At 43.0% G+C, this 27,948-nt stretch overlaps 1 protein-coding gene across 2 annotated transcripts; it reads right to left on the reverse strand.

Annotated features, from left to right (window-relative positions):
• Positions 1-1,439: 1,439 nt before the first annotated feature.
• CCDC77 (coiled-coil domain containing 77) lies at positions 1,440-27,918 on the reverse strand. 2 transcript variants are annotated; one of them, XM_059934408.1, is made up of 12 exons: positions 27,873-27,918; positions 24,664-24,716; positions 22,809-23,052; positions 19,630-19,772; positions 12,596-12,692; positions 11,619-11,691; positions 9,688-9,779; positions 8,603-8,751; positions 4,840-5,056; positions 3,472-3,597; positions 3,221-3,373; positions 1,440-2,340 (listed from the first exon to the last, which is right to left on the reverse strand). In XM_059934408.1, exons 2-12 carry the CDS (start codon positions 24,699-24,701, stop codon positions 2,194-2,196), a joined length of 1,479 nt encoding a protein of 492 aa, XP_059790391.1. In that variant the 5' UTR covers positions 24,702-24,716; positions 27,873-27,918; the 3' UTR covers positions 1,440-2,193. The 2 variants fall into 2 exon arrangements, with proteins under 2 accessions (XP_059790391.1, XP_059790392.1); XM_059934409.1 differs by lacking the exon at positions 19,630-19,772 and having other exon boundaries at positions 12,596-12,700.
• Positions 27,919-27,948: the final 30 nt, after the last annotated feature.

The raw sequence follows: 27,948 nt of genomic DNA on the forward strand, positions 1-27,948 counted from the left end.
CGAACCTGTGTCCCCTGCATTGGCAGGCGGATTCTTAACCACTGCGCCACCAGGGAAGTCCCGGTTATCTATTTTATATATAGTAGTGTGTATATGTTAATCCCAAACTCCTAATTTATCCCTCCTCACCCTTTTCCGTTTGGTGCGTGTTTAACTTTTGGTAACTGCTAGACTGCATTCCAAAGTGGCAGCACCATTTACAATCCCACCAGCAATACATGAGGCTTCCAGTTTCTCCACACCCTTGCTGGCACTACTATCTTGTTTATTCTAGCCATCCTGGTTGGTGTGAAGCGGTGTCTATTGATTCCACTTTTTTAGTAACTGATGTTGAGCATCTTTTCATGTGCTTATTGTCCGTTTGTATATTTTCTTGGAGAAATGCCTATTTGGATCCCTGGGCCACTTTCTGTGTTGTTTTTTATTGCTGAGTTGTAAGAATTCTTTACATACTCCCGCTACTAGATTTTCTCTTTCTTAATCCTCACAATCACCCTGCTTAAGCAGGTAGCTTGATCTCCATTGTTTAGGTAGAGACTAGAGCCTGGAATTCTGGTGAGAGGCTGGACGGAACCTACATCTGTGAGTCTCCAAAGCCTGTGCTCTTCCTACTACTCTTTACTGCCTCTTGGTGATGGAGTAGCTTTAACTGACAATGAGGTTTAGAGAGCGGCTACACTAGTGTGTGGTTAATATGAACACCGATGAACGTCGCTGGAATTGAGGCCAGGGTGCTAGAAACCTTATTGACTCACTGCTGAACCCAGTGGGGGTAGGCCTAAGTCGCATATGAAATAAAATCTCTAAGATTCCTTCTTATTCTGAAACCCTGTGATTTGATAAGCCTTTTTGTTTTGCCCAGCATCAAAACAGCAACAGTCATGGATAGCTAAGGCCTTAAGTGTTATTAGGACAAAAGGAAGCACCGCCCACTGACGTACATCCCCCTGAAGCCCTGGTCCCTCTGGGAATTTGTCTCAGTTTATTAGCGAAAGGCACTTGATCTGCTATCATAGGCTTTGGGGAAAAAAAAAAAAAGCAGTATCTCCTACTGACAGTTTAATCACCACTTTTCCTTAACACAAATATGAAACCCTGAGTTCTTTCCTTTGTCGTGGGTAACAGAATGATGCTATACTAAGCCAAGACCAACTGAATTCCCAGAGGCTGTCCAGGTACATTCACAACGACTTTGCCCCAAGTGCACAGCTATTTGCCGAGAAAAAGGACAGAGATGGAAAAAATGGATACGGTTTTAGCGTCGTCATCTTATACTATCTTTGCTACCTCCAAAACGAGACGATTTCAAGGGATGCATTTAGGAGAATTTTAATACTTGTACAGCACTGTAGAAACCATGGACTAGGTAAGTAAACTGAGTCATCAATAAAGTATAAACGTGGTTTTAACAAGAAATTATAGAAAACTCAAATAGAATATTTTCAATTATATACTTTATTGAAAAATAGTTAACTTAAAATATATACATTGTTTTTAAAAAACCATAGTACTGGTAAAATACTGAAATTTTCATACAAGGATCATTGAAGTTTCACTCATGCTTACTAAAGTGGCACCTTTCCTTTCCTAAACAAGCATTTTGCTTAAGAGTAGGGCCTCTGGTGCCCTCTGGTGAAACTTCCTGAGATTGGGTGTCCAGAAAGGAACTCAGGCCCTACAGCTCAGGGCTGAGAGAACTGTGGCCTATTCGCATTTGACGGGCTGTGATTTGCAGCCTTTGTCCACCGCCCAGGAGAAAGGCAAACTGAGACCGGCGTCTTTATCTCCTGGGGTAGGCGCTCCTCCCACTAACACTCAGCCAAGCTCACAGCAAAAATGCTTTCTTTTCTGTCACTGTCTTCTTAAAAAAAACAAAAACAAAAAAAAACCCTGTCATTATAAATGGGAGAAATAATGTGGGAAAGTCTGTAAGTAATTCAGATTATAATCCAGACCAAATCACACCCCCAGCCCCACCCCACCAAAAAAAAAACACACAGAAAAGGTTAACAGGACAGCAAAATTCATAAAGCTTAGGATGCAAAAGAGCTGATCTTCACCTTGCCTTTATAACAATGGATACCACTACTCTAGACAACTCTGTGCCTACGGTTTCTGGGAGAAGGTGACCTTTTCCTCACATTTCAGGAAGCAGACCTACTCCAGACGTGTGCCAATCCTAAAAAGTAAACATCAGCAGAGTCTAAGTTCGTTCTCCAGGCTGAATACTTTGGACTTGAGGTTCTTCAGTTCTCCCTGTATCTTATGTGCCCGTCTGTTGCTGTCACGAACCTCACACAGGATGGCAAGATCCTGGTTTGCCCGGGTGTTAAGTGTTGCCTAGAGATTTGAAAAGAAGAAGAAATGATTACGGCAGATGCCAGAGGAGAGAAACCAGTCATAAAGACCACGCTCTGTTGGCTCCTTTTTATGAGTCTTTTAGTACACAGGATAGCTTCGATCCTTAGTTTAGTGACTAGCTAAAAGAAGGAAAATATGGAGTAGAACTAAGGCACAAAAGGCATGAGACGCTTTGCTTTCCCACACAATAGTAAAGGAGCCTTGAGATAGAGGTCAATCAGCAATTAACAATGAGTAAAAAGAAGAGACCAATATAAACATTAGTAAATTTGCCAAACAATGCAAGAAAGCACCTCTTCTTTTCTGTCATTAACCTGCTTGTCACACAGTGATCATTCAGGGTGTGTGGATGACGGGTTAAGCCTCTCTAAGGAGGCACTGAGGGCAACTCGGATTCTACACAAAGCCAGGTCTGACAGGAAAAATTGCTTTTTAACTCAGTTACTCACTTTCCCCATTTGTAAAACAGACACAGTTCTTTTTTTCCTTTCGGCCACGCCGTGCAGCTCGTGGATCTTAGTTCCCCGACCAGGTACTGAGCCCCCGCCCTGGCAGTGAAAGCGCCAAGCACAGATCACTGGACCGCCAGGGAGTTCCCCACAGACACAGTTCTTTTAATCTACTTCTTGAATTGGGCGGGATGAACATTTCCGTTGAGTTTAGCTTACGTGGAAGTGTGATGATGCCGTCATTCAATTACTTCAGTCTATTCTGTCCTCCCTCCGGCATGCACTGTTTAAACTGATTTTTGTGAGAGTGAAAGGGTGGGGATGCGGCCCAGCTTTCCTCCGAGGGGCCCTCGTGCCCGTCTGCTCACCTGCACTTCTTTTCTCCCTCTTGGTAATTCAGGATCAATTACCTTATAGAGCATCTGCTCCAAGTCTTTCAGTTTTTGCTTGAGAGCCTTAATATCTGTCTTAAAGCCTTCTACTTCCAAGACACGTCGGTTCTCCAAGGCCTCGTAGCGTTTCGTCATGACCTGTAGACGCCTCCCCATCTTGTTGGTGCGGTCCTAAACACAGGGACACAGGAGGGCATTCGTGGAGCTGAGGAAGCATCCCCGCGCCAGCTGCACCGCCCACCCCGTCACGAGTGCAGAGAACTTCACACCTTAAAGATCTCTCTCCTCACTCCCTCCTCCTCACGAATCTGGGCAAGTTCCTCTTCTAGGGAAATGCACTGCTCTTGGTACATGCTGGACAGCTTTTTCTCTTGTACTATCTTTTCCTTCAGGGACTGTAGGTCAAAAGGAAAAAGAAATTAATACTCTGTTCTGGAGTTCAGACAACTCATATAGCACTTAGGTAAAGAAAGGAAAGAAAGGATTTCTAGAAGTACAAAATGAGTTAAGCAACAAGGCTCCAGCAAGGAACTCTGGAGAATGTCTGAAAACCTATTTCTAGAGGATTCTCTTAGCTTTCTTCCTGAAGTGTACACAGTAGAAATTCTTTAAAATAAAACAAATATTTTTGGCTCTGGGAAGAGTCAGATAATGGAGTTCAGAACTGTACCAAGTAAGACATTACAACATATGTTTTGGGACACATTTCTGAAGTTCTTCTTTAAAAAGGAAGAAACATCAACAACACTTAAAATACACATGTTCCATTGAGCAGCCAGAATGATCTTGAAAAAACCCAAATCAGAAGTCACTTCCTTGCACACAATCCTTCAAAGACACAGAGAAGCTGAGAGCTGCGTCTCCTCAGCAGGACCGGGAAGACCCCACGTGAGGGCCGCCCACCCCCAACCTCCGTGCTCCTTCCTCCACGCCCACGACGACCTCCTCCCTCACACCGGCTCTTCCCTCTGCCTGATGCTCTTCCCCGAGGTCTGTTTGGCAAGCTCAGTCCCGTTTTTCAGGTCCCAGCAAAAACGCCAGACTTAAGACGGTGTCCCTGTGCTTCTCTACAAAAGTACACCTCCAACAACAATATATAATCTTCATACAACCCTTTTATTCCTTAGTACCACTCCTTAATTTTTCTTTTAATTTAAATTTTTTTGGGTTTTTTTGGCCGCGCTACGTGGCTTGCGTGATCTCAGTTCCCCAACCAGGGACTGAACCGGGGCCACGGCAGGGAGAGCCCAGAATCCTAACCACTGGCCGCCAGGGAACTCCCAGTACCACTTTTTTATAACCCGCCATTTTCTTGGTTATTTGTTAATGTCGCTGTTCTTTCTCACCCATCAGAATGTAACAGCTTGTTTACTGCCCCAGAGCCTAGCTGAGAGTAGGACTGCGACAAGTATTTGTTGAATGAATTTATCGATCAAGCCATACTTTAACTTTCTGAATCTGCAGACACTGTAATGATGAGCTACTCTCTGACACCTGTTTCTTGAGGTTTTGCTGCTACAACAGCTTCCCGGACTGAATGGATCTTATTTGACAATTATTAGGTTCTGTGAAATTCTCTGAGTTCTTTCAACAATTCCAGAAAAAAAAAAAATTCTGTAAAAGATAGAGGAAACTACCTTAATGTATTGATTTTGGTTGTAATGACTCTCATGAACTGGCCAAACTTTTCCAGTTTTATCTTCTTTCTTCTTACACTGCACCCTGTATTGCTTAATCTTTGACATCAAATGATCCTTTTCGAGCATCCAGGACTTCTCCTTATTTTGGTTTTCAAATTTGAGTTGCAAAAAGTCTTTGGTGCTCTCATAGAGCAGTTCCTTGGTGTGATGGAGACTGGGAAAGAATGTACAAATGTGGACATGAAGATGCTTCTACAGCACATGTGACACAGTTATTCCAAACAAAGCAAAGACACAGGTCCTTTAAAGATGGTACAATAGGTAAATTCTGTAAAATATTATTAGCAGTTTTAAAAACACGCTTCATCTGTTCACTGGCGATCTTACATATTTTATTGGACAAAGTATAATGCATCTACACTGGTTCACAGACTGGTCATTACAGATATTCTCCCGAGCGCTGATTTCAGGTTATATAATTAGAAGGACTGTAGAAATATTTACACACAGCCTAAGTATGGACTTTTCCCAGGCACCAGACTTCACAATAAAGAACTAAACCATGGTGTTCTGAATGAAGGTTAACACGAGTTCTAAAATGTCAAAACAGCTTTGCTTTTTTCTGTGCTGTGCTCCACATGTAAGCTGCCCAACATCAAATCCTGGCCTTTTTTTGAGATCAACTTCCTCTTTGGAGGCACCTCAACAACTTCAGCCCACGTGGTCTGTCCATTCTCTGAAATTCCCCATCGCTTTAAATCTACGTCCCTGTGCTGTAATTTGACACTTGCTTAACCTTATTTATCATTTATTTTTGCCCCGATACCACTAGATCATCAAGGACAGTACCAACTACGGGATACACACAGGTACTAAATAGATTCCTGCTGACTGAGATTTAGGAAAAGGCAAATGATGTTTCCATCTTCAAAAAAGAATATCCCTAAGAGTTAGAACTCATTAGTTTAATATCAACAGCTAGAAAAATACTGTATCAAATGATCAAACTGCTTGCAAAGGGTATTAAATACCGTGAGGCAACCACTGCAGTTTTCCACTGAACAAATATTGTCAGATCCACTTAGTTCTTTTCATGAGTAACACAGTACAGAGATAAGGGGGAAATGGTAACATAATGCCAGAAAGGTAACTGTCACCAGAGGAATATATATATTATATACAGAAAATACACATATATATACTTATTTAGGTACGTGCACACGTGTATAAAGAGGGAGAAATTGATTCAGTTACCACAAGGACTGCTCTTGCTTTCAACAAGTTATTTTACTCTATCTTATGTTATAGTCTCAGTTACAAACTGGGAAAGCATGATCTTGTTAGCGTACAAATGGTTTGAAAGTGACACCTAAAGGGCAGCCATTAACAGCCTTGGATTTCATGCCATTCAATACTCTCAGGATGATGATCTAATGGAAGGAGCTGATTGTGTGCTCAGATACGCAGATGACGCTAAACTAGGATGGTTATTAATAATCTGGAAGACAGATATAAAATTACAATTTACTGTGACAATTTAAAAATATTGTTCCGGAGGGAGGGAGGAAGGAAGCCTTACTAATTCACCAAGTTTGAAATGTCTTTGATCTTGAGTTAGAGAAAAATACAAATAATGAAAATGTAGTGTGCAAAGTATCTCTGCATATATGACGAATACTATTAAAATATTATAAATAAACAAAAAAAAAATAAAAAATAAAAAAAAAAAAATATTGTTCCCTTAAAAACAATTAAAACCCAACAAAAAGTGGAGCCGCTATGCTTAAGCACAAAATACCAAAAATAAAAGTGGAGAAGTACCAGCCAAACGCAAACGTGACGCTATGTTAAAAGAAGCAGAGCCTGCCGAGGGCTGAGAGGCATCTTCCACCTGCACTGATCAGACAGCTCAACTTGAATATCACCTCCCATTTTAGTGACCACACTTTAAAATGAAGGAAGAGACATTAAAAAAGTCTGAGAAGACCAAAAAAAAACCCACAACAGGACGAAGAATGCAACGTGAAAAAATATTTTAAAATGTAGGAAGTTTAGTGCAGAAAAGAGAAGGTAAGCTAAAGATCAGCAAGTGTTCAAGAATTACTTGTTACGCATACAGGGCAGGGCAGAGGCTACAGCAAGACCCTGGGAACACAGACACAGTTACAACAGAAGGTGGAAAAGCCCCCGCGCAGTCATGCTGGTCATCACGGGAAATGGGGGAGGAGACGTGTACTTCTGCTTGGGAAAGGCGTCAGAGAAGGGGTGACACTGCATAGCGAGGGGCCTGCTACACCGCACGTGCTCTGTGAACAACAGTGCTACTAGTCTGACTGAAGAACGAGGTGAACTACAGCCGCAGAGGAGCAGAGACTGAGGGATGAGGCTCCCAAGGGCTGAGGCAGCAGGACTCCATCAGCAGATACACGCAGTGAGCAAGCCTGCAGAGCACAGGGGACCAGTGCCAGGAAGCGCAGTCAGTTACTGCAACTATTTAAACAAGAACACAGCCTGGGCCAAAGTGGTAAGAAAAACAGGGCAGAGAACGGACTGGACAGGCTTCCCAGGCTCACACCTGACAGGGTCTGGAATTAGGGAACAGGAGAGCCAGGAGTCGAAGATCATCCTGAGGTTCCAAGCTTGGGAAACTAGGTGGATGTGACAGCATTAAACTAAATGGGGGGCTTCCCTGGTGGCTCAGTGGTTAAGAATACACCTGCCAATGCAAGGGACATGGGTTCCATCCCTGGCCCAGGAAGATCCCACATGCCACAGAGCAACTAAGCCCATGCACCACAACTACTGAGCCCATGTGCCACAACTACTGAAGCCCGCGTGCCTAGAGGCCCGCGCGCCTAGAGCCCGTGCTCCGCAATGAGAGAAGCCACCGCAATGAGAAGCCTGTGCACTGCAATGAAGAGTAGCCCCCGCTAGCCACAACTAGAGAAAACCCGTGTGCAGCAATGAAGACCCAACGCAGCCAAAAATAAAATAAATAAAATAAAATAAATTACACACACAAAAAAAAGAAATGGGAAAAGAATGAAGTAGCCGGTTTGAGGTGGGGGAGGGGTGCTCGTTGGGAAAGAGAAAGTTGAGTTTCAATCACAGTAAATTTGAGGTGTTCAAACATACTCACCTGAAGATGCCTTTACAGCCCAGCTCTGGCCACTGGAAGCGGACAGAAGGCTGAGGAGGGTTAGACAGGAGGGAAAGACAGGTTCCGCAGGAACCAAGGGAGACTAATTTCAAAGAGGGGGCGATCAGAGGGGCCAAACACACAGAAAGACACTCATTACAGCTGGGACTGTGCAGAGGTAACTGGTCACAGAAATTAAGAAATCAGTGATGACGTCAGAGAGGGCACACTTAGTAAAATGGGGGGACGAAAGCAGACTGCAGAAACAGGGGGGACAGGCAGGCAGGTCTGGGGCAAAACAGCAGGTTCAGATAGTTTCCATTTTCTTGTGCAGGTATGTTATACTGAGTCAGGTAACACATCAGTGGAGCAAAGGACATTTCTTGACAATAAGATCAAGCTAAAACCCGCAAATGGGTTGAAGGGCGTGTGTGGAATCCCCCCAGCCCTTCCGGAAAAGCATCAGCATCAGCGCACCCAGGAGCCTGGAGAGAGGCGGGCGTCTGACAAGACACGTCCTCAGCGCCAGGACCCTGTGCTGCGAGTGGACAGGACTGCCACCTTCTAAACCAGCCGGCAAACACCTTCAACCCGTCGGGCGCGGCCTTCTTGAACACTCACCTTCTGGTGAGTTCTGCGACTCTCTCCCGAGCCCTCTGCTGATGGGCTTGCACTTCCTCCGTGCAGATCCGCCTCTCCTCCACGAGCCCCGCCACCTGCTCCTGCGAGAGCCTGCTCCGCTCCTCCAGCTGGGCCTGCAGCGCTTCCACCTGGACGGGCCAAAGGGGCGAGGTGTCCACTCCTGCCCTGCCCCCACTCACTTCTCACCTCTAAGTGAGGCTTTCTCCAGAAAAACTTAAAAACAAAAACCCCACAGACAAAAGCACAGCAGCACAACAAATAGGAGAACAATCTCAGCTGGACTCCTCTTCGCTGTCTTACAAGCTTAGGCTACACAAGAAGAGACTCCGTCCACACCAAGCAGAACACCTACATCACACCAGGAAAGCTGGAAAAGCCAGTCTCCCCTACCTGGGACTCTCACCTTCTCACCATCTCCCTTTCTGGACTTCTAGGACCGTCTCCCTTTTAAGACTTCCTAGTTGCACAGAGAGAGAATGACTCGTTTCCTCATTGTTAAATTTAAAAAGTAGAGCAGAATGAGTATAATGTAATTGCCTTCTCTAAGTCTGGCTGTCACAACCCCAAATGGAGCTACTGGCCAAAGGTAGAAACAGTCATTTAAATCAATACGCCCCCTGATAAGGACAGGAACTTGAGTGCAACTAGATGAAAAATCATGGTTGCAAGTGACATACAGAGACCAGGTGGTTAGAGGATGACTTGCTACTTTCCTAGACTTTAAAACACATGCACCAGACAAATGGACTCATCCCCGCAGGTCAATGTATCGGGACAGACAACAGCAGCTCTGTGTGTCCCAGGGCCAGCTGCAGAGGGAGTTCTGACCGTGATGGCTTTGTTGGGAGGGCTCAGCCTACGAGCTGAACGAACTGCAGGTTCAGAAAAGCACAGCTAGAATGGTGGAATACAGAGTAACGGTTGTAACACAGAACCCTGGGAAATTAGGAACAACCTCAGCCTTCCAATCACATGGCGTCTGGATGGACCACGTGGGCAAGGAGGCACTCGGCATATGTGGCGCCCGAGCCAGGCTGGTGGACAGAAATGGTTGTGGTCTGTACCTGCAGGATGAGGGTCTGCACGTCCCTCTGGTGCAGCTGGGCACTCTCCTCCTTCTGTCTCACTGCTGGTTTTCTCCTGCTGCCTTTATAATCTAAAATAGAACATAAAAGTGAGGGGAGACCTTTACTTAGCTCTTCTTTCTGCTATTCAAGCATCAACATTACCTTTGCAGAGGAGTTTGGTTTCCTTTATCTGTAAGGGAAGGAAAGGAAGAAAAAGGACAAGGTACAATAACTATAGTGCTAAGTTGTTCAAAGAGGAATCTCTTAAGGGAACTCTGCTAGGATGTCATCCGGATAGTAATATTCATCTTTCTGAAGAATACACTACTCAATTTTCCTTAGGAGTTGTCTATTTTCTTCGTAAAATCTTATTTAATTAGAAAGGGTAATGAATAAAAATACTAAATCCAAACATTTTAGTTATAATGTATAACCCAATTTTCAATGGACAAGATGATTTTAAAAATAAGCAACACTAAAATTGCACTAAACATAATTTAATTCTTTAGATAATTCAAGAAGCTTATTTAGGGACTTCCCTGGTGGTCCAGTGGGTAAGACTCCGCGCTCCCAATGCAGCGGGACCGGGTTCAATCCCTGGTCGGGGAACTAGATCACACGTGCATGCCCCAACTATGAAGCCTGCATGCCACAACTAAAGATCCTGCATACCGCAACTAAACATGCCACAGCGAAGATCCCGCATGCTGCAAAGAAGATCCAGCACAGCCAAAATAAATAAACATTAAAAAAAAAAAAGCTTATTTATTTTTTTCTTTTTTTAAATTGAGGTATAGTTAATTTACAACATTAGTTTCAGGTGTACAACACAGTGATTCAAAATTTTTATAGATTATACTCCATTTATAGTTATTATAAAGTATTGGCTATATTCCCTGTGCTGTACAATATAGCTTTGTAGCTTATTTATTTTATACATAGTGGTTTGTACCTGTTAATCCCCTACCCCTATTTCACCTCTCCTCCCTTCCCTCTCCCCACTGGTAGCCACTAGTTTGTTCTCTGTATCTGTGAGTCGGTTTCTGTTTTGTTATTCTCACTAGTTTGCTTTATTTTTTAGATTCCACATATAAGTGATAACATATGATATTTGTCTTTCTCTGTCTGACTTATTTCACTTAGCATGATGCCCTCTAAATCCATCCTTGTTGCTGAAAATGGCAAGACTTCATTCCTTTTTATGGCTGAGTAGTATTCCAGTGTGTGTGTGTGTGTGTGTGTGTGTGTGTGTGTGTGTGTGTGTGTATACACACCACATCTTCTTTATCCATTCATCTATTGACGAACACTTGGGTTGCTTCCATTTCTTGGCCATTATAAATAATACTGCTGTGAACATTGGGATGCACGTATATTTTCAAATTAAAGTTTTCATTTTCTTTGTAAGAGAGTAGATCTTAAAACCTCCCATCACAAGAAAAAAAAAAAACTTGTAACCACATGCGTAGTGATGCATGTTAGCTAGACTTACTGTGGTGAACATTTTGTAATATATACAAATATCAAATTACTTTGTTGTGCACTTGAAACTAATGTTATATGTCAATTATACCTCAACTAAAAAAAAAGAAAAAGAAAGAAAATTGGGATTTCCATTAAAAAAAGAGAGAGAAGGATAAGGAGACTGAGGCTTAGAGAGGCTAATTAATAGTCTGTGATTCCAGAAGTTGTCCAAATCTGTTTTATGACTTATCACCATAAGCATGTTAATTATATATTTTTTATTCTACTTCATTAAAACATCATGGAAAGGTTTTAAAAAAAAGGCAGCTCAGTAAGACCTTAGACCACCAGAGGCATCATTACGAACATACATTATCACTGTAGAGTATGAAAAAGTTTCTAATTATTTGTACTGTGCTTTTTGATTCTGCATCAATGAGAATTTCTAATAATGTGGTTGGTACCTGCTCTGAAAGCTGAAGATTCATTCTGTTCACATACTTCTACAGCCTGGATAGTCTTTTGGAGAATGCTGACCTGAAGAATCAAAAAAAAGAGAAAAAAAAGGTACAGAAATAGCCTTCTTATAAATGCAGTATTTCACTTTTTAGCTTTAGTTCTGCAGATTAAGCATTATTCGTAAATTAAATTGGTCAAAATTGATACAATCATATGAGGATGTCATGCATATGAGAGACCAAAGTGGACAAAGTAACAAATTGGGTAAAACCCAGTGTTTTGAATATAAGTTGGATAAAACCAGTGTTGGTGATATAAATGAAAAAAATAAAACTTCAGGGTTATTTGGCAATATCGGCCAAAAAAAAAAAAAAGCAGCCTTTGACAGGTCCTTTAGGAAAGTAACAGAAACACAGAAGTATGCATATATAGATATGTATAAAAATGCTCATTGAAGAACTGCTTACAGAAGTGAAAAAATGGAAATCTCAAATACACAAATATTTCTATATGAATGGAAAAAGAGCTTTATCTCTGGGGTACAGAATTATGGGAGACTGCCACTTTTTTATTAGATTCCTGAAATATGTGTGTTGTTTTAACAAAGACCATGCATTAATTTTGTAATCAGTATAAACAACGATTTAAAAAGAAACTAGTATTGAAACTTGTTCCCACACTAAGTCTGCTCCTGCTGTTCTCTCTAATCTCATCCAAAACATCTTCTCCTCTGAGCTTTAGGTTTCCAAATGGTGAAACGGGGTAAACAATGTTACTTCCAAGGTTTTTGAAAAAAAAGAAAAAAAATCACAAAGCTCTTTGTAATTAGAGAAAATGCTTTGAAAACTTAGGTAAATGTGAGACTACCATAGCTAATTCTCCTTCTAGCTTCTTTAACAAGTACCAAAATTGTTCTGATTATGGACCCCAGCTTGTATTTTGTAAAAGCCATGCCCATCCTGCTATACAAAGGATTACTTACTTTGTTGGGAGGCTCCTTATAAAAATAGGTCACTTCTCCAATGTCTGTTCCCACAAGAGCCAAGAGATTCTGAATCTTTTTCTTGTCTTCTAGCTCCCTGCAATTCTCATAGAGAATAAGCAAACAGTGTCCAGAGTAAGTAAATTTTTGTTTAAAGGCTCTCCCTTCTGACTTTTTTTTTTTTTTTTTTTTTTTTTTTGGTGGTGCCACTTGGCATGCGGGATCTTTAGTTCTCCGACCAGAGATCGAACCCATGCTCCCTGCAATGGAAGCACGGAGTCTTAACCACTGGACTGCCAGGGAAGTCCCTCATTTACTTCTAAAGCAATGATAACCTCAGATTAAAATTAAATAGGATTAACCCTCCTACACTGTTGGTGGGAATGTAAATTGGTGCAGCCACTATGGAGATCAGTATGGAGGTTCCTTAAAAAACTAAAAATAGAATTACCATATGATCCAGCAATCCCACTCCTGGGCATATACCCGGAAAAGATGAAAACTATCTAATTTGAAAAGATACATGCACTCCAGTGTTCACAGCAGCACTATTTACGGAATATAATAGCCAAGACGAGGAAGCAACCTAAGTGTCCATCAACAGATGAATGGATAAAGAAGATGTGGTACATATACATACATACACACATACACACACACACACATATATACACAATGGAATATTACTCAGCCATAAAAAAGAATGAAATAATGCCATTTGCAGCAACATGGATGGACCTAGAGATTATCATACTAAGTGAAGTGAGTCAGACAGAGAAAGACAAATATCATACGATATCACTTATATGTGGAATCTAAAAAAATTATACAAATGAACTTATTTACAAAACAGAAATAGACTCATAGACATAGAAAACAAACTTACGGTTTACAAAACAGAAATAGACTCATAGACATAGAAAACAAACTTACAATTACCAAAGGGGAAGCAGTGGAGGGATAAATTAGGAGTTTGGGATTAACAGATACACACCACTATATATAAAATAGATAACCAACAAGGACCTACTGTATAGCACAGGGAACTCTACTCAGTATTCTGTAATAACTTCTATAAGAATCTGAAAAATAGATGTATATGTATACATATATACATACATATATACATATGTATAACTGAACCACTTTTCTGTACACCTGAAACACTGTCAATGAACTATACATCAATTAAAAAAAAAGTCAGGGCTTCCCTGGTGGCGCAGTGGTTAAGAATCCGCCTGCCAATGCAGGGGACACGGGTTCAAGCCCTGGTCCGGGAAGATCCCACATGCCACGGAGCAACTAAGCCCGTGCGCCCCAACTACTGAGCCTGCAAGCCACAACTACTGAGCCCGCGAGCCTAGAGCCCGTGCTCCACAACTACTGAGCCTGTGCTCTAGAGCTTGCAAGTCACAACTACTGAGCTCGCGAGCCTAGAGCCCATTCTCTGCAACAAGAGAAGCCACTGCAATGAGAAGCCCGCGTACCACAACGAAGAGTAGCCCCCGCTCGCTGCAACTAGAGAAAAGCCCACATGCAGCAACGAAGACCCAATGCAGCCAAAAATAAATTAAAAAAAAAAAAAAGGTCAACAGAGAGGAGTCAGCATCTGCAACAGGCTCCAAAAAATTAATTAACTAAATTAAATTAAATAGGATTTATCTAGACCTTACCTCTAAATTTTTTTTTAATTTTATTTTTTTATACAGCAGGTTCTTATTAGTTATCTATTTTATACATATTAGTGTATATATGTCAATCCCATGGCAGTGACTGAGGCCTGCTGTAACTGAATCACAGTTCAACTTCTGCCCACTCAGACGTCCCTTACTCCCTCACAGGTGGTTTATTCCTGAGAGCACTCCCCAACACACCTCCTGCAAGCAAATCTCCATTGCAGAGTTTGTTTTCCAGGGAACCCAACCAAAGACAGTTGATGCCAGAAATGGACCAAGGAAGCAAATTTTAAAATGACATTTCAGAGCCTGTGATATGATGTGTTACAGAACACAGTGTTCTTAGGAGCAAGACAGATGAGTGGTCAACAGGGTATAGCTTAAACAATTAAATAAAATTAAAGATTGGGGGGGGCTTCCCTGGCTGTCCAGTGGTTAGGACTCCACACTTCCACTGCAGGGGGCATGGGTTCCATCCTTGGTTGGGGAACTAAGATCCCACGTGCCGTGCGGCACAGCCAAAAAAGAAAAAAAAAAAAATGGGGGGGAGCTGGGGGCTGCATATTCTATACAAACTCACAATCTCTGACCCATTTTCCATACCTCTGCTAGTTTTAAGACCCAGAGACTGTTACCTAAAGGAGAAGCTGGATCTCCCAGGAAGTAAGACCTGGTGATACCACAGCGAGTGTACATTGTAATGATTCCCTCATTACCTCCAAGGGCCTATGCCATTTATTCAAGTAATTGTACACTGTGGGAAAGGAAATACCCAGACATTTCAAGGATTGCTGGATACAGAGTCTGAGCTGACTCTGACACCTGGTGACATGAGCATTATCTAGGGCATTTGGGAACCATGCAATAAATGGAATTTTGGTCCAGGACCAGCTCAAGCTCAAAGTGGGTCCACTGGATCCAGACCCAGTCAGTGGTCATTTCCCCCATCTCCAAATGTATAATTGGAATGGACATAATTGGTAGTTGGCAAAGCCTCCAAATTGCTTTCTTGGTTTCTGTGCTAAAGTAAGTGGCAGCCTCTGGAACTGCCCCACCCCACCCCAGCCACGATGGCGAATAAAGACCTAAAGGATGCAGGGTGGAGGTCCCCATCAAATCCCCATCAATTCACAAGTATGACTCATGCAAAACCACACAGTAACAGTGGACTACCACCAAGTAGGTCCAATTCCGGTGACTGTGGCAGATGTAGCAGTATTTTTGCTAGAGCAAATTAACTTGGTTTTAGGTACACAGCCTGTGGCTACTGATTAAGCAAATGTATTCCTTCCCACCCGTACCAGGACCAGAGCAGTTCTCATTCACGTGAGGTGAACAACAGTATACTTTTACAGGCTTTCCTAGGATCTTGCTAACTCTTCTGCTCTCTATCAAATTTGTCCGAAAGGACCTGGATCTGGCCATTCCACACATCATTATCAGTTCACTACTGAGATATCATATTAAATCAGACTGGACAGACAAGAAGTGTCGAGTCTGTTAGAACCTTACATGAGCTCCAAAGGGTCAAAGGTAAACCCTACGAAGCACATCAGTGAAGTTTTAGGAGTCTGATCTAGGCTTGCCAGGATACTGGCAAGGACAAATTCCTGCATCTCACACCTACCACCACCAAGAAGGAAGCATAATGCAGGAAGAACTCCTCAGTTTCTGAAGACAACTTATCCATACTTTGGAACATTACTCTGACCCATAAATCAGGTGATGTGGAAGGTGAGCTTTCAGTATGGCCCAGAGTTGAAAGGAAGTTCTGCATTAGGTCAAGGCTGAAACTATTAAGGAGATTAAATCAGTAATCAAAAACCTCCCAACAAAGAAAAACCCTCGACCTGATGGCTTCAGTGGTGAATTCAACTAAACATTTAAAGAAGGACTAACACCAATCATTCTCAAACTTTTCCAAAAACTGAAGAAAAGGCGACACTTCCTAGCACCTCCTATGAAGCTAGCAGTGCCCTGATGCCAAAGCCAGACAAACATTACAGGACTACTACAGACCAATATCCCTTATGAACACTGATATAAAAATCCTCAACAAAATATTAGCAAACTGGTATTCAGCAGCATATTAAAAGGATTATACACCATGAGTAAGTGGAATTCATTCCTGGAATGCAAGCAAGCATGGTTCAACATATGAAAATCGATCAAAGTAATACAGCACATTAACAGAATGACGGAAGAAAACATACGATCATCATCTGATGCAGAAAATGCATCTGACAACATTAAACACCCTTTTGTGACAAAAACATTCAACAAATTAGGGATGGAAGGAAACAACCTCTGCACAATATAAAGCCACATATGAAAAGCCCACAGCTAACATCATCCTCAATGGTGAAAGACTGAAAATTCTCTTCTAAGATCAAGAACAAGAAAAGGATGCCCATTTTACAACTTCTATTTAACAAAGTATTGGAAGTCCTAGCCAGAGCAAGTAGAGAAGAAAAAGAAAGAAAAGACACCCAAATTGGAAAGCAAGAAATAAAATTACCTTTGTTCACAGACGACACGATTTTATACATAAAAAACCCTAAGGGTTCCATAAAAAACAAACAAGCAAAAAACTCTTGGAACTAGTAAGTGAATTCAGCAAAGGAGCATAACACAAATTCAACATGCATTTCTATACACTGTCAACAATCCGAAAAGGAAATTAAGAAAAGAATTTGATGTACAATAGCATCAAAAAGAATAAAACATGCAGGAATTAACCAAGGAAGGGAAAGACTTACACACTGAAAACACTGCTGAAAGAAATGAAAGAATAAGCAAATGGGAAGACATTCTGTGTCCATGGATCGGAAGATGTAACATTAAGATGTCAATATTACTCAGAGCAATCTATAGATTCAGTGCAATTCCTATAAAAATCCCAACATTTTTAACAGAAATAGAAAAATCTACCCTAAAATTCATATGGAACCTCAGGGGACTCCAAATAGTCAAAATAATCTTGAAAAAGAACAAAGTTGGAGGGCTCACACTGCTTGATTTCAAAACTTTAGTACAAAACTACAGTAATCAAAACAGTGTGGTACTCCAAACAACAACAAAGGGAATTCCCTGGCACTCCAGTGGTTACTACTTCGCACTTCCACTGCAGGGGGCACGGGTTCGATCCCTGGTCAGGGAACTAAGATCGTGCATGCCATGCAACGTGGCCAAAACAAAACACACACATATACACACACAAAACAGTGCGGTACTGGCATAATGATGGACAAATAGACCAATAAAATACAATAGAGAGCCCAGAAATAAGTCCTGCATAGATGGTCAAATGATTTTCAACTTTCAATGGGGAAAAAGTCTTTTCAACAAACGGTCTTGGGAAAACTAGGTATCCACGTGCAAAAGAATGAAGTTGGACCCTTACCTAATACATATACCAAAATTAACTCAAAATGGATCAAAAATCTAAATGTAAGATCGAAAACTATAAAACTCTTAGAAAAAAACATAGTGATACTGGATTTGGCAATGATTTCTTGGATTTGACACCAAAAGCAGAAGCAATAAAAGGAAAAATACACAAATTGGACCTTATGAAAATTAAAAACTTTAGTGCATCAAAGAACACTATCAAAAGCGTAAAATGGCAACTCTCAGAATGGGAGAGAACACTTGCAAATCACTTATCTGATAAGGGATTAATATCCGGAATACACAGAGAACTCTTAAAACTAAATAACAGCAAAAAACAACTCGATTCAAAAATGGGCAAAGGACTGAAATAGACATTTCTCTAAAGAAAATATACAAATGACCAATAAGCAATGGAAAAAAATGCTCATCATCAGTAATCATTAGGGCAATGCAAATCAAAATAACAATGAGATACTACTTGACATCCATAAGGATGGCTTATTAAAAAATGGAAAACAGGGACTTCCCTGGTGGCGCAGTGGTTAAGAATCCGCCTGCCAATGTAGGGGACATGGGTTCAAGCCTTAGTCCGGGAAGATTCCCACATGCCACGGAGCAACTAAGCCTGTGCGCCACAACTATTGAGCCTGCGCTCTAGAGCCCGCGAGCCACAACTACTGAGCCCGCATGCCACAACTACTGAAGCCCGTGCGCCTAGAGCCTGTGCTCCGCAACAAGAGAAGCCACTGCAGTGAGAAGCCTGTGCACCACAGCAAAGAGTAGCCCCCGCTCAGCACAACTGGAGAAAGGTTGCGTGCAGCAGCGAAGACCCAACACAGCCAAAAATAAATAAATAAATAAATTTACGTTTAAAAAAATGGAAAACAAGTGCTGGCGTGCTTTAGAAGAAATTGGAACACTTGTACACTGCTGGTGGGAATGTAAAGTGGTGCAGCCACTGTGGAAAACAGTATGCTGGTTCCTCAAAACAATTAAACACAGAATTAGCATTTGATCCAACAATTTCACTCCTGGATAGATACACAAAAGAACTGAAAGCAGGAACTTGAATGGGTATTTGTACACCCATGTCCAGAGCAGTGTTATTCACAACAGCTAGAAGGTTGAAACAACTCAAATGTCCATCAACACATGAATGGATAAACAAAATGTGGTGTATACATACAATGGAATATCATTTGGCCTTAAAAAGGAATGAAATTCTGACACATATGTTGTACAATGTGGATGAACCTTGAAAAGATTATGCTAAGTGAAATAAGCCAGACCCAAAAGGACAAATACCGTATGATTCCACTTATATGAGGCCTAGAATAGTCAAATACATAGAGACAGAAAATAGAACAGTGGTTACTAGGGGCTGGGGGAGGGGAGATGGGGAGTTAGGGTTCAGTGTATGGGATGATGAAACAGTTCTGGAGGTGGATGGTGGTATGGCTGCACGATGACGTGAATGTACTTACTGATATTGAACTCTACACTTAAAAATGATTAAAATGGTAAATTTTAGGGTAAGTATATTTTACCACAATAAAAAAACAGTGCACTGTAGTAGATGCCATGGAACACTGCTCAGATGCCGCCTTCGGGCCCAGGATGCCCATATCCCGGGGGCTGCCCTTGGCTGAGGGGGCTGCCTCTCCCGAGCTTATCCCCCCTCCCTGGTGGCAGCCTGCGTGCAATGACGGACCACTCCCTGTGGGGCTGGCTCAGGCCTCTGTTACCTCGGTGGACTCTCTATCACAGTTCAAGTTCTCCCTCAACCCAAATCCGCTCATAGCTGTTCTTCCCAAGAGCCTCCCTGCTAACCATCGTGCAGGCAAATCTCCATCTCAGAGCCTGTCCCCTGGGAATGCAACCTAAGAGAAGGACCACAGAGAAATGTATCTTGTTGAGTTTGACTTAGAAATATACCCCCAACATTTCCCGTCTCCCACTTGGTACCTGATTCTCAGTCGGTCGTTTTCTGAGTAGAGGCGTAAGACATGCTCCCGCTCCTGGAAGAGGCAGACCTGCACGTCGCTTAGAGCTTTCCGCAGCTCAGCTATCTCTGCCTCCCTCTGCTGCAAATCCCATTCAAGTTTATGCTGGGGAAAAAGGTAGTTGAAAAGATACTGGGTTTCATAGGAGTATCTCTCGTTGGGTGTGGCGGAGTCAGTTCATGTAGAAATATTACAAAGTGGATGGTTTCAGCAATACAGGATCCAAATGACAACAACAGGCTGTGTACAGACAAGTTTAAAACTACAAAGTGAGCGTGACGTTTGCATTCAACGTCAGAGCTCTCGCGGTTCCTTTTACAGACGACAGAACCCAGGACGCCACATGGTCCACCTGTTTTAGTCACACTTTTTTTTAATGCTTTCTATGTAAGAAGCATTGCTATGAAATTCTGGAAAACAAAGATGAAAAGGTATGATTCCTGCTTACAGAGCTAAGGAACTGTGTGGGGAGACAGACATGCCAACAATTAAAATTCAAGAATTATTTAATGGAGAAGCACGCACGGTAAAATGGTCGAGGCGGAAGGTACGGCAGGAGAAGAATCTCTGGAGCCTGCTGGGGAAGTCGGAGTCCACCACCAGAAAGCTGAAGCCTGAAAGGAAGACCGTTGGAGACAAGCAGAAGGCAGCGCTCTCGGGAAGAGCGTGGTAAACCAGCACGAACCAGCAAAGAACCGGAAATGCCTGGCCGACCACGAGGACCTCAGCATTACTGGAGTGGAAAGTAAGAGTCACACACGGGGCGGTGTGACACTGGAGGCTGGGACCGTGGAAGACGCTCAGGTGAGATGAAACTGGAGTTTGAAGAGCGCGGCAGCAATAGTGATGAGGTGGCTGGAAGGGACTGAGCGACATTCAGGATGCAGAATCAATGGGTCTTAGCGAATGACTGAACGGAGGGCTGGGCAGAACTGCAGGCAATGACACCAGTCACGAAGCCACAGAATAAAGAAAAGTTAAGAGACAGGGGTGGATGGAGGGAAATGGCAGTGGTCTATGCGCACGCATGGGCAGGGAGAGGAAAAGGAGGTTCATTCAGATACAGACACACCACCCTGGAGCTCAGGAGGAGAACGAGTCAGCACTCGTTACCTGGATGTCACAGTCCCATAGGTAGAACTCCAATGCATGGATAAAACGAGATCATTTACGGTGGAATCGGGAAGAACTTCGGAAGACTAAGGAAGGAGAGCTGTTAACGGACACTGAGAACCGGTCAGAGAGGGGGGACAGACACTGGGAAAGAAAAATGACACCAGAATCAAGACGGGAGCAAAGTTTTGGGAAAGGAGACGTCGACAGTGACAAACACTGCAAAGGGCACAGAGAGATGAGGTCATTTTGGCAACAGGTCCTGGAGCCCACAGGTGGAGCAGCGAGGACAGGACCCAACCGCAGTCAAGGAGTCGCCGAGTGGGTGATGAAGTCAAACTATTCTGGAAGGGTGGCTGGGAAAGAAGGCGCCTCCCTGCTGAGAGAGAAACTGGGGGTGCAGCTAGAGGGGTGCCTTTCTCTTTTGTTGGGAAAGACTTGAATCTGTCCATATACTGAGGAGGAAAAGCCAATGTCAGGCAAGAGGTTAAAAACAGAACACAAAGGGGAGTTCCCTGATGGCCTAATAGTTAAGATTTGGGGCTTTCACTGCCATGGCCCAGGGTCAATCCCTGGTCGGGGAACTGAGATCCTGAAAGCCGTGCAGCATGGCCAAAAAATAAATTAAAAAAAAACCAGAACACAAAGAGGCGAGGTAGCAAAGCAGGGTTTCTTAGGAAGGAAAGGGGGGGTGGGGAACAGAGAAAGGGCTGGATCGGTTCAGCTCACTGTGGCCCCTGGATCAGTAAGGAGGAGGAGATGGATACAGACGCAGCTGACCGTGTGTGGATGGGCAGGAAGCTGGTGTTCCCTCTGTGAACTGGGAAGCAAGGTTGCCTGAGGAGAGAGGGGGCCTGCGGGCCGGAGGGCAGCAGTGAAGGCAGGGCACAGGCGTGCAGGGATGGGGAGCCGACCACTGATGGGTGAGAAAACTGCTGCGTGGTGACTGAGGACACAGATGATTTGTTTACCATGAATTGATCCTGTAATGACCTGTGACCTCTCTAGGACAGTGGTTCTCAACTGGGGTGGTTTTGCCTATGCCCCCAGGAGAAATCTGGCAATGTCTGGGGGCATGTTTGCCTGTCACAACTTGGGGGTGGGGTGGGCTACCGGTGTCCAGCGAGTAGAGGCCCGGGATGCTGCTACACATCCTGCATGCACAGGACAGTCCTCACAACAAAGAACCATCAGCCCTCACGTCGGTAAGGCCAAGGCTGAGAAGCCCTGCTCCAGGACACAGGTGGTCGAGGATGGGGTTAAGCCACAGGGAGGGCTTCTGCCGGGCAAGGGGCGCAGATAAGCAGGGCCGCGTGCAGGCAGCACAACGACTAGACTACTGGAGAGAAGCCCGTGGGCTTTGGGTTAGAAGCGGGACACGGTGGCCAGAAGCTGCCCTGCTGCCCTGAGCACACTGAGAAGCCAGGAGCTGTGGAGGCGACACTGAAGCGAAGTCAGGCGTGAGGGAGAGAGAACCAGAGGTGCACGAGAGGCTGAGACAAAGAGTGAAGACTTTAGAGATGGAGCACTTTAGGGCATCGTGATCCAACGGGGCACCCAGAGGGTGGGCAGCTCGGCTGGGGTGGAGGGGATCAAAAGAGGATGTTGAGGACTTCCCTGGTGGCGCAGTGGTTGAGAATCTGCCTGCCAATGCAGGGGACACGGGTTCGAGCCCTGGTCCGGGAAGATCCCACATGCCACGGAGCAACTAAGCCCGTGGGCCACAACTACTGAGCCTGTGCTCTAGAGTCCGTGAGCCAGAACTACTGAGCCCGCGAGGCACAACTACTGGAGCCCGCGAGCCTAGAGCCCGTGCTCTGCAACAAGAGAAGCCACCGCGATGAGAAGCCCACGCACCGCAATGAAGACCCAACGCAGCCAAAAATAAATAAATAAAATAAATAAATTAAAAAAAAAAAAAAAGAGGATGTTGACACGTGTACTGTGACACCAGCTGGCACTTGAAGGCCTTCTCGGCAATGGACGGGCTCGCTCAGAGCGCGCGAGGGTGCACCGGCTCCTCCTCACCTGCCCTTCGCAGGCCTCTCTGTAGAGCTCCAGCTTCTTCAACAGGCCCTCGTTTTCTGCCTCACACTCAGACATCTTCTTCTGATAATATTCTAGAAGCTCCTGAGAAGGGAAGAGGATGGCCAGACGATCTTCCACTGAAGGCAAGGGAGTTGACTGCACAGACTCGGAGAAAGATACCCCCTTCCACCTGGTGGGGCCACTGAAGCCACCGGCAGCCTCATGCCTGGGGAGAGCCGTCAGCCTGTGTGAGATTAGGAAGGACACGTTCATAAACTGTCTGAACATTTATGAGATGTTACAATTTCTTAAATTAAAAATCAGGTTTATGTCCTTCAAGTGCTTATAATTAAGGTGCTCACAAACCTTGAAAGTTTGATGTTACAGGTTCGTGAATAATCTTATGAACTGCTTTCCAGGTATTAAAGGTTTAAGGCTGGATTCAAAATACAAGTTAGAGAGTAAAAAAAATCATTAAAAAAAAAAAGGAATATCAACTAAGTAAGACCAGATAGTGACAGTCAGAAAATTTGATACTGTTAAGACATACAGCAATAGGAACACTTATATGCTGTTGATGGAGTGTAATTTGGTGAAACTACAGACAGTAAATTGGCACAATCTAGTAAAATTGCAATTTCTCTTGTCCGCACAGACATACAAGGTAACACACACAAAAATGTTCATAATAACATAATTTGTGATAACAAAAACAGTAAAGCTTCCAATGTCTGTTTGATAGGATAGTGGATAAACTATGGTATATTCATACAATGGAATATTCTCAAAGTTATAGAAACTATGAATTACAGATACATGTATGAATATGAATGAATTATCCAAACAATTTTAAATGCAAAAATGTATGTAGATGCATATACAGACGATATTGCCATTTAAGATTAGAACATGCATAATGGAGTAGTTTATTTTTAGGGGTAGATACATAAGTGGGAAAATTATTAAGGAAGGGCGTGATAAAGATTCAGGATTAGAAAACAGAGACTAGTCAGTAAGCACACGACCAATCAGACCCTAGTCTCTAGCATCAGAGACTTGAATTACATGGACCAAGACCAGCCAAGATCAAAGGCTAATCAAAGGCTGGACCAGAGGGTTTTTTTGTTTGTTTGCTTTTAGCAAACAAGAGGCTTAAGCTGAAAACAATGAAAGTTAGAAAACAAATGATACAGAAGTGGAGAAATCCTCATGTGAGAATTAATCCACTTGGGCTAACTGCCTGCAATTTATTATACAACAACAAAATAGACCACAGAGTAGAGAAATTTTATACCAGAAGCCCAGAATTGTAGTTAATGAAGGTTATGGGCAGCACTTTTAATAAGTGAGCACGTATAGGAAAGACAATAAAATCCACTTTCAGCTAGCAAGAAGAACAAATATTTTCTCAATCATTAAAAGCTCACAACAGAAATATTACTGTACTTAGTTTCATGTTTTGAAAAGGTGTTGCCTTATAACTCTGGGATATAGGTTAATAGATAAACTAAGAGGTATTTCTGAGATTCTGCAAATGAGAATGTGGCAACGAGGATGAGGCGTCATGCAGGTTGACACAGAGGCAGAGTCCAAAGTCCCCTGTGTTTGTCTACTGGTTGTTTCCTCTGTAATCCAAGGGTCCACTGGCACCGTATGAGGCCCACATAAAATGCCTGTATTCTTGTGTTAACATTTACTATGTCCTAGTTTTTAATCTAAATTCCACATCATTAGAGAAATGAGGTCTAATGTAGTCCAAATCCAAAACTCTTCTAGTTCCTAAGCCAATGTGTACTAAGGTGACAGAAGTCTGGATTCTTTATTTCAACAACTCAAAAATAAGCAAATGTCTTACTTTCTGCAGACAGGGGATTGCGTCGGGGTAAAGTTCATGCTGTCCTTTCCCACCTGTCAAATACACAAAAACTCAGAATGAGGGGTCAGGAACAGAAAAAAAGTACAGGACATACAGACAGGTCCCTCCCCACCAGCATCAGATGTGCTTCCGACAGCATCAGAATGTGATGTTTTATTTTTTTTTAATTATTTATTTATTATTATTTATTTATTATTTATTTTTGGCTGTGTTGGGTCTTCGTTTCTGTGTGAGGGCCTTCTCTAGTTGTGGTGAGCGGGGGCCAGTCTTCATCGTGATGCACGGGCCTCTCACTATCGCGGCCTCTCTTGTTGCGGAGCACAGGCACCAGACGCGCAGGCTCAGTAGTTGTGGCTCACGGGCCTAGTTGCTCCGCGGCACGTGGGATCTTCCCAGACCAGGGCTCAAACCCGTGTCCCCTGCATTGGCAGGCAGATTCTCAACCACTGAGCCACCAGGGAAGCCCTATTTTTTATTTTTATTTTTTGTTTATTTATTTATTTATTTTTTGCCTCACTGTTGGGCATGTGGGATCTTAGTTCCCCGACCAGGGATCGAACCCATGCCCCCTGCATTGGAAGGTGGAGTCTTAGCCACTGGACCACCAGGGGACACCCCAGAATGTGATGTTTTAGAATGTAGTATTATTATTATTTTTTTTTTTTAGAAAAGTTTCTAATAACCAAGAGAAATTAAGTGGATATTAAGGTAGAGGACCCATCATGCTAAGTTTAAGATAAATACAAAGCCATTGATATTATCTTTACTTGGTGTGCTGTGTCTATTGCTTCCCATCCTCCTCCATTCAACAAGTCACTCCTGGATTTGTGTGCCTGACAGTGTTAACCTCCCTTTTAAAATATTGCTTTGTCGTTGAGAGCTCTGAAATCAGACAGACTTGGTTTTGAGTCAAGGTTCTGTCCCCTATTAGCTGTGTGACCTCAGGCAAGTTTTTACTTAACCTCTCTAAACTTCAGTTACTTATTAGAAAATGTGGATAATAATAGCATTATGTCATAGGTTGGTGTAAGGATTAAATGAACAAAAGGGCTGAGCATGTGTCCAACACATTTAAGCAATCAATAAATGCAGATGACTGCCGTTTTCACTGAAAATTTTACTCCCTTGGTTCAAAAGGTTCTGCCTTCAGGGACTTCCCTGGTGGTCCAGTGGTTAAGACTCCACGCTCCCAATGCAGGGGGCCTGGTTCCATCCCTTGTCAGGGAACTAGATCCCGCATGCCGCAACTAAGACCCGGCGGAGCCAAATAAATTAAAAAAAAAAGAAAAAAAAGGCTCTGTCTTCAACTTTCTTTACTACTTCCTCTATCCATTTCTTCAGGAACATCATTATTCCCATTGCTTTTATGATTACCTCTATCATCTAAAACACTACCTGGCAAAGAGTAACTAACAAGTACTTGTTTAATGAATAAATGACATCTCTTTCCGTCTCCTGACTTGAATTTCCAATTATGTAACAGACATTTTCACCTATATGTCCCATTGGAGCTTGAAATGTTTAACTTAAAAAAAATTTAAAAAAAAAATCCCAGACTGAAGCAGCTCACTCCTGGGTCATGAACCCAAAGATTTGGTCAAAATTGACCAATGAAACTCCTTAATATTAAAAAAAAAAAAAAAAAATCATTCAAGTCACATATTTTTTAGCACCTCAAAGCTAACACTTTCCAAACCAAATACAGCATCTTTGTCATCCAAACATATTCCTTCCTTCATATTTTAGTTAATAATTCAGCATCTTCCAAACCACCTGGACTTGAAATTTTATTTTTTTAATTTTTATTTTATTTTTATTATAGTTGCTTTACAATATTGTGTTAGTTTCTACTGTACAGCAAAGTAAATCAGCTCTACGTATACATATATCCCCTCTTTTTTGGATTTCTCTTCCCATTTAGGTCACCACAGAGCACTGAGTCGAGTTCCCTGTGCTCTACAGTAGGTTCTCATTAGATATCTTTTTACATAATATCAATAGTGTATATATGTCAATCCCAATCTCCCAATTCATCCCACCCTCGCTTTCCCCCTTGGTATCCATACTCTACATTGGACTTGAAAATTTAAATTCATCATTTCATTACTCCTTCTCTTGACCCTTTCATCCAACCGTATGAAAATCCTGTATATTCGGACAATGGCCATGTTAACTCAGGATCTCCACATCTTCTTACCCACCCTACTACAATGGCTTAACTGTTTTACCACCCCACCCCTCTCCTGGACCATCTTCTAAAAAGTCGTAACATTCATCCATGGCTCCTCATAGTCTAATGCACTAAATCAAACTCTGCCTAAACGTCATGGCTTTTTAAATGTAAGGACCAAACCTGCCTTTCCTACCTTACTTCCCTCCACTCCCCTAACTTGCCCTTGGTTTCCAGATAACCTTGCCTCCGTTCCTTTGTTCATGAGCCTCCCTCCAGCTGGACCATACTTCCCTCCACTCTCATAATTTCACTTAATGAAATCCCATCTCCGCACGAAAACTCAAATACTACCTCCTCCATCTCTTCTCTGCGTCTCTCCATCCAAAAATGAACTAACTGCAAAAGAATCGCATTTGTAATTGTCTAAAAGTGAACACAGTAGAGTTCTTTGTGGCTACCACCTCTCCCACGATGGTGTACGTTCCCTGTAGGTGGGAACATGGTTCTATCTCCCGAAAGAACGATGCCCTTGTTTATAGACAAACTACTGAGTTTCAGCCAGCTTCTATCCATCCCTGTGATACCCTTGTTTAGGTATATATATTTATAGCTTGTCTATTTACAATTAACATCTGCTTAGCACTTCGACATTTATTATTTTCTTTACTCCACAACTCTGTTCAGTATTTTTATTACACCTCAACTTTACAAGTGAGGAAAGTGAGGCTGAGACCGGCGGGGGGTGAGGGAATGCCAGGGGCCCACATTCCGTACTCTTTTCTCCATTTCTCCCCGTCTTGATCCCAGGTGACCACAGCCCCTCATCGCCCAGCGCCCCCCCCCCCACCCCCGCCCTCCGGCAGATGCTAACGGTTCGCTCCGGCCTCCCGACGAGCCCTCTCAGACTCACACCCCTCCCCTTCGGACTCCTCCCGCAGTTACTTCCCCCCACCCCGCCTTTTCCTCCCCAAACCCCTTCCCTGACCCCTCTCCCGGAACGCGGAACTCTACTCACGCCTCCTAGAGCCGCAGACGCCGAGAGCCCAACTGAAAAACAAGTCAAACCAGGGGGCGTCGCGGCGCCACGGAAC

This window comes from Balaenoptera ricei, chromosome 10, assembly GCF_028023285.1.
Source record: "Balaenoptera ricei isolate mBalRic1 chromosome 10, mBalRic1.hap2, whole genome shotgun sequence".
NCBI classification, from domain to species: Eukaryota; Metazoa; Chordata; class Mammalia; order Artiodactyla; family Balaenopteridae; genus Balaenoptera; species Balaenoptera ricei.

Coding starts and splice junctions, on each gene's coding strand:
- CCDC77 (XM_059934408.1), bottom strand. CDS start 24,701: ATGAACTTTACCCCGACGCAATCCCCTGTCTGCAGAAA. Junction 3,598..4,839: donor ACCAAAATCAATACATTAAG/GTAGTTTCCTCT, acceptor TTTGACCTACAG/TCCCTGAAGGAAAAGATAGT. Junction 3,374..3,471: donor TGAGGAGAGAGATCTTTAAG/GTGTGAAGTTCT, acceptor CCCTGTGTTTAG/GACCGCACCAACAAGATGGG.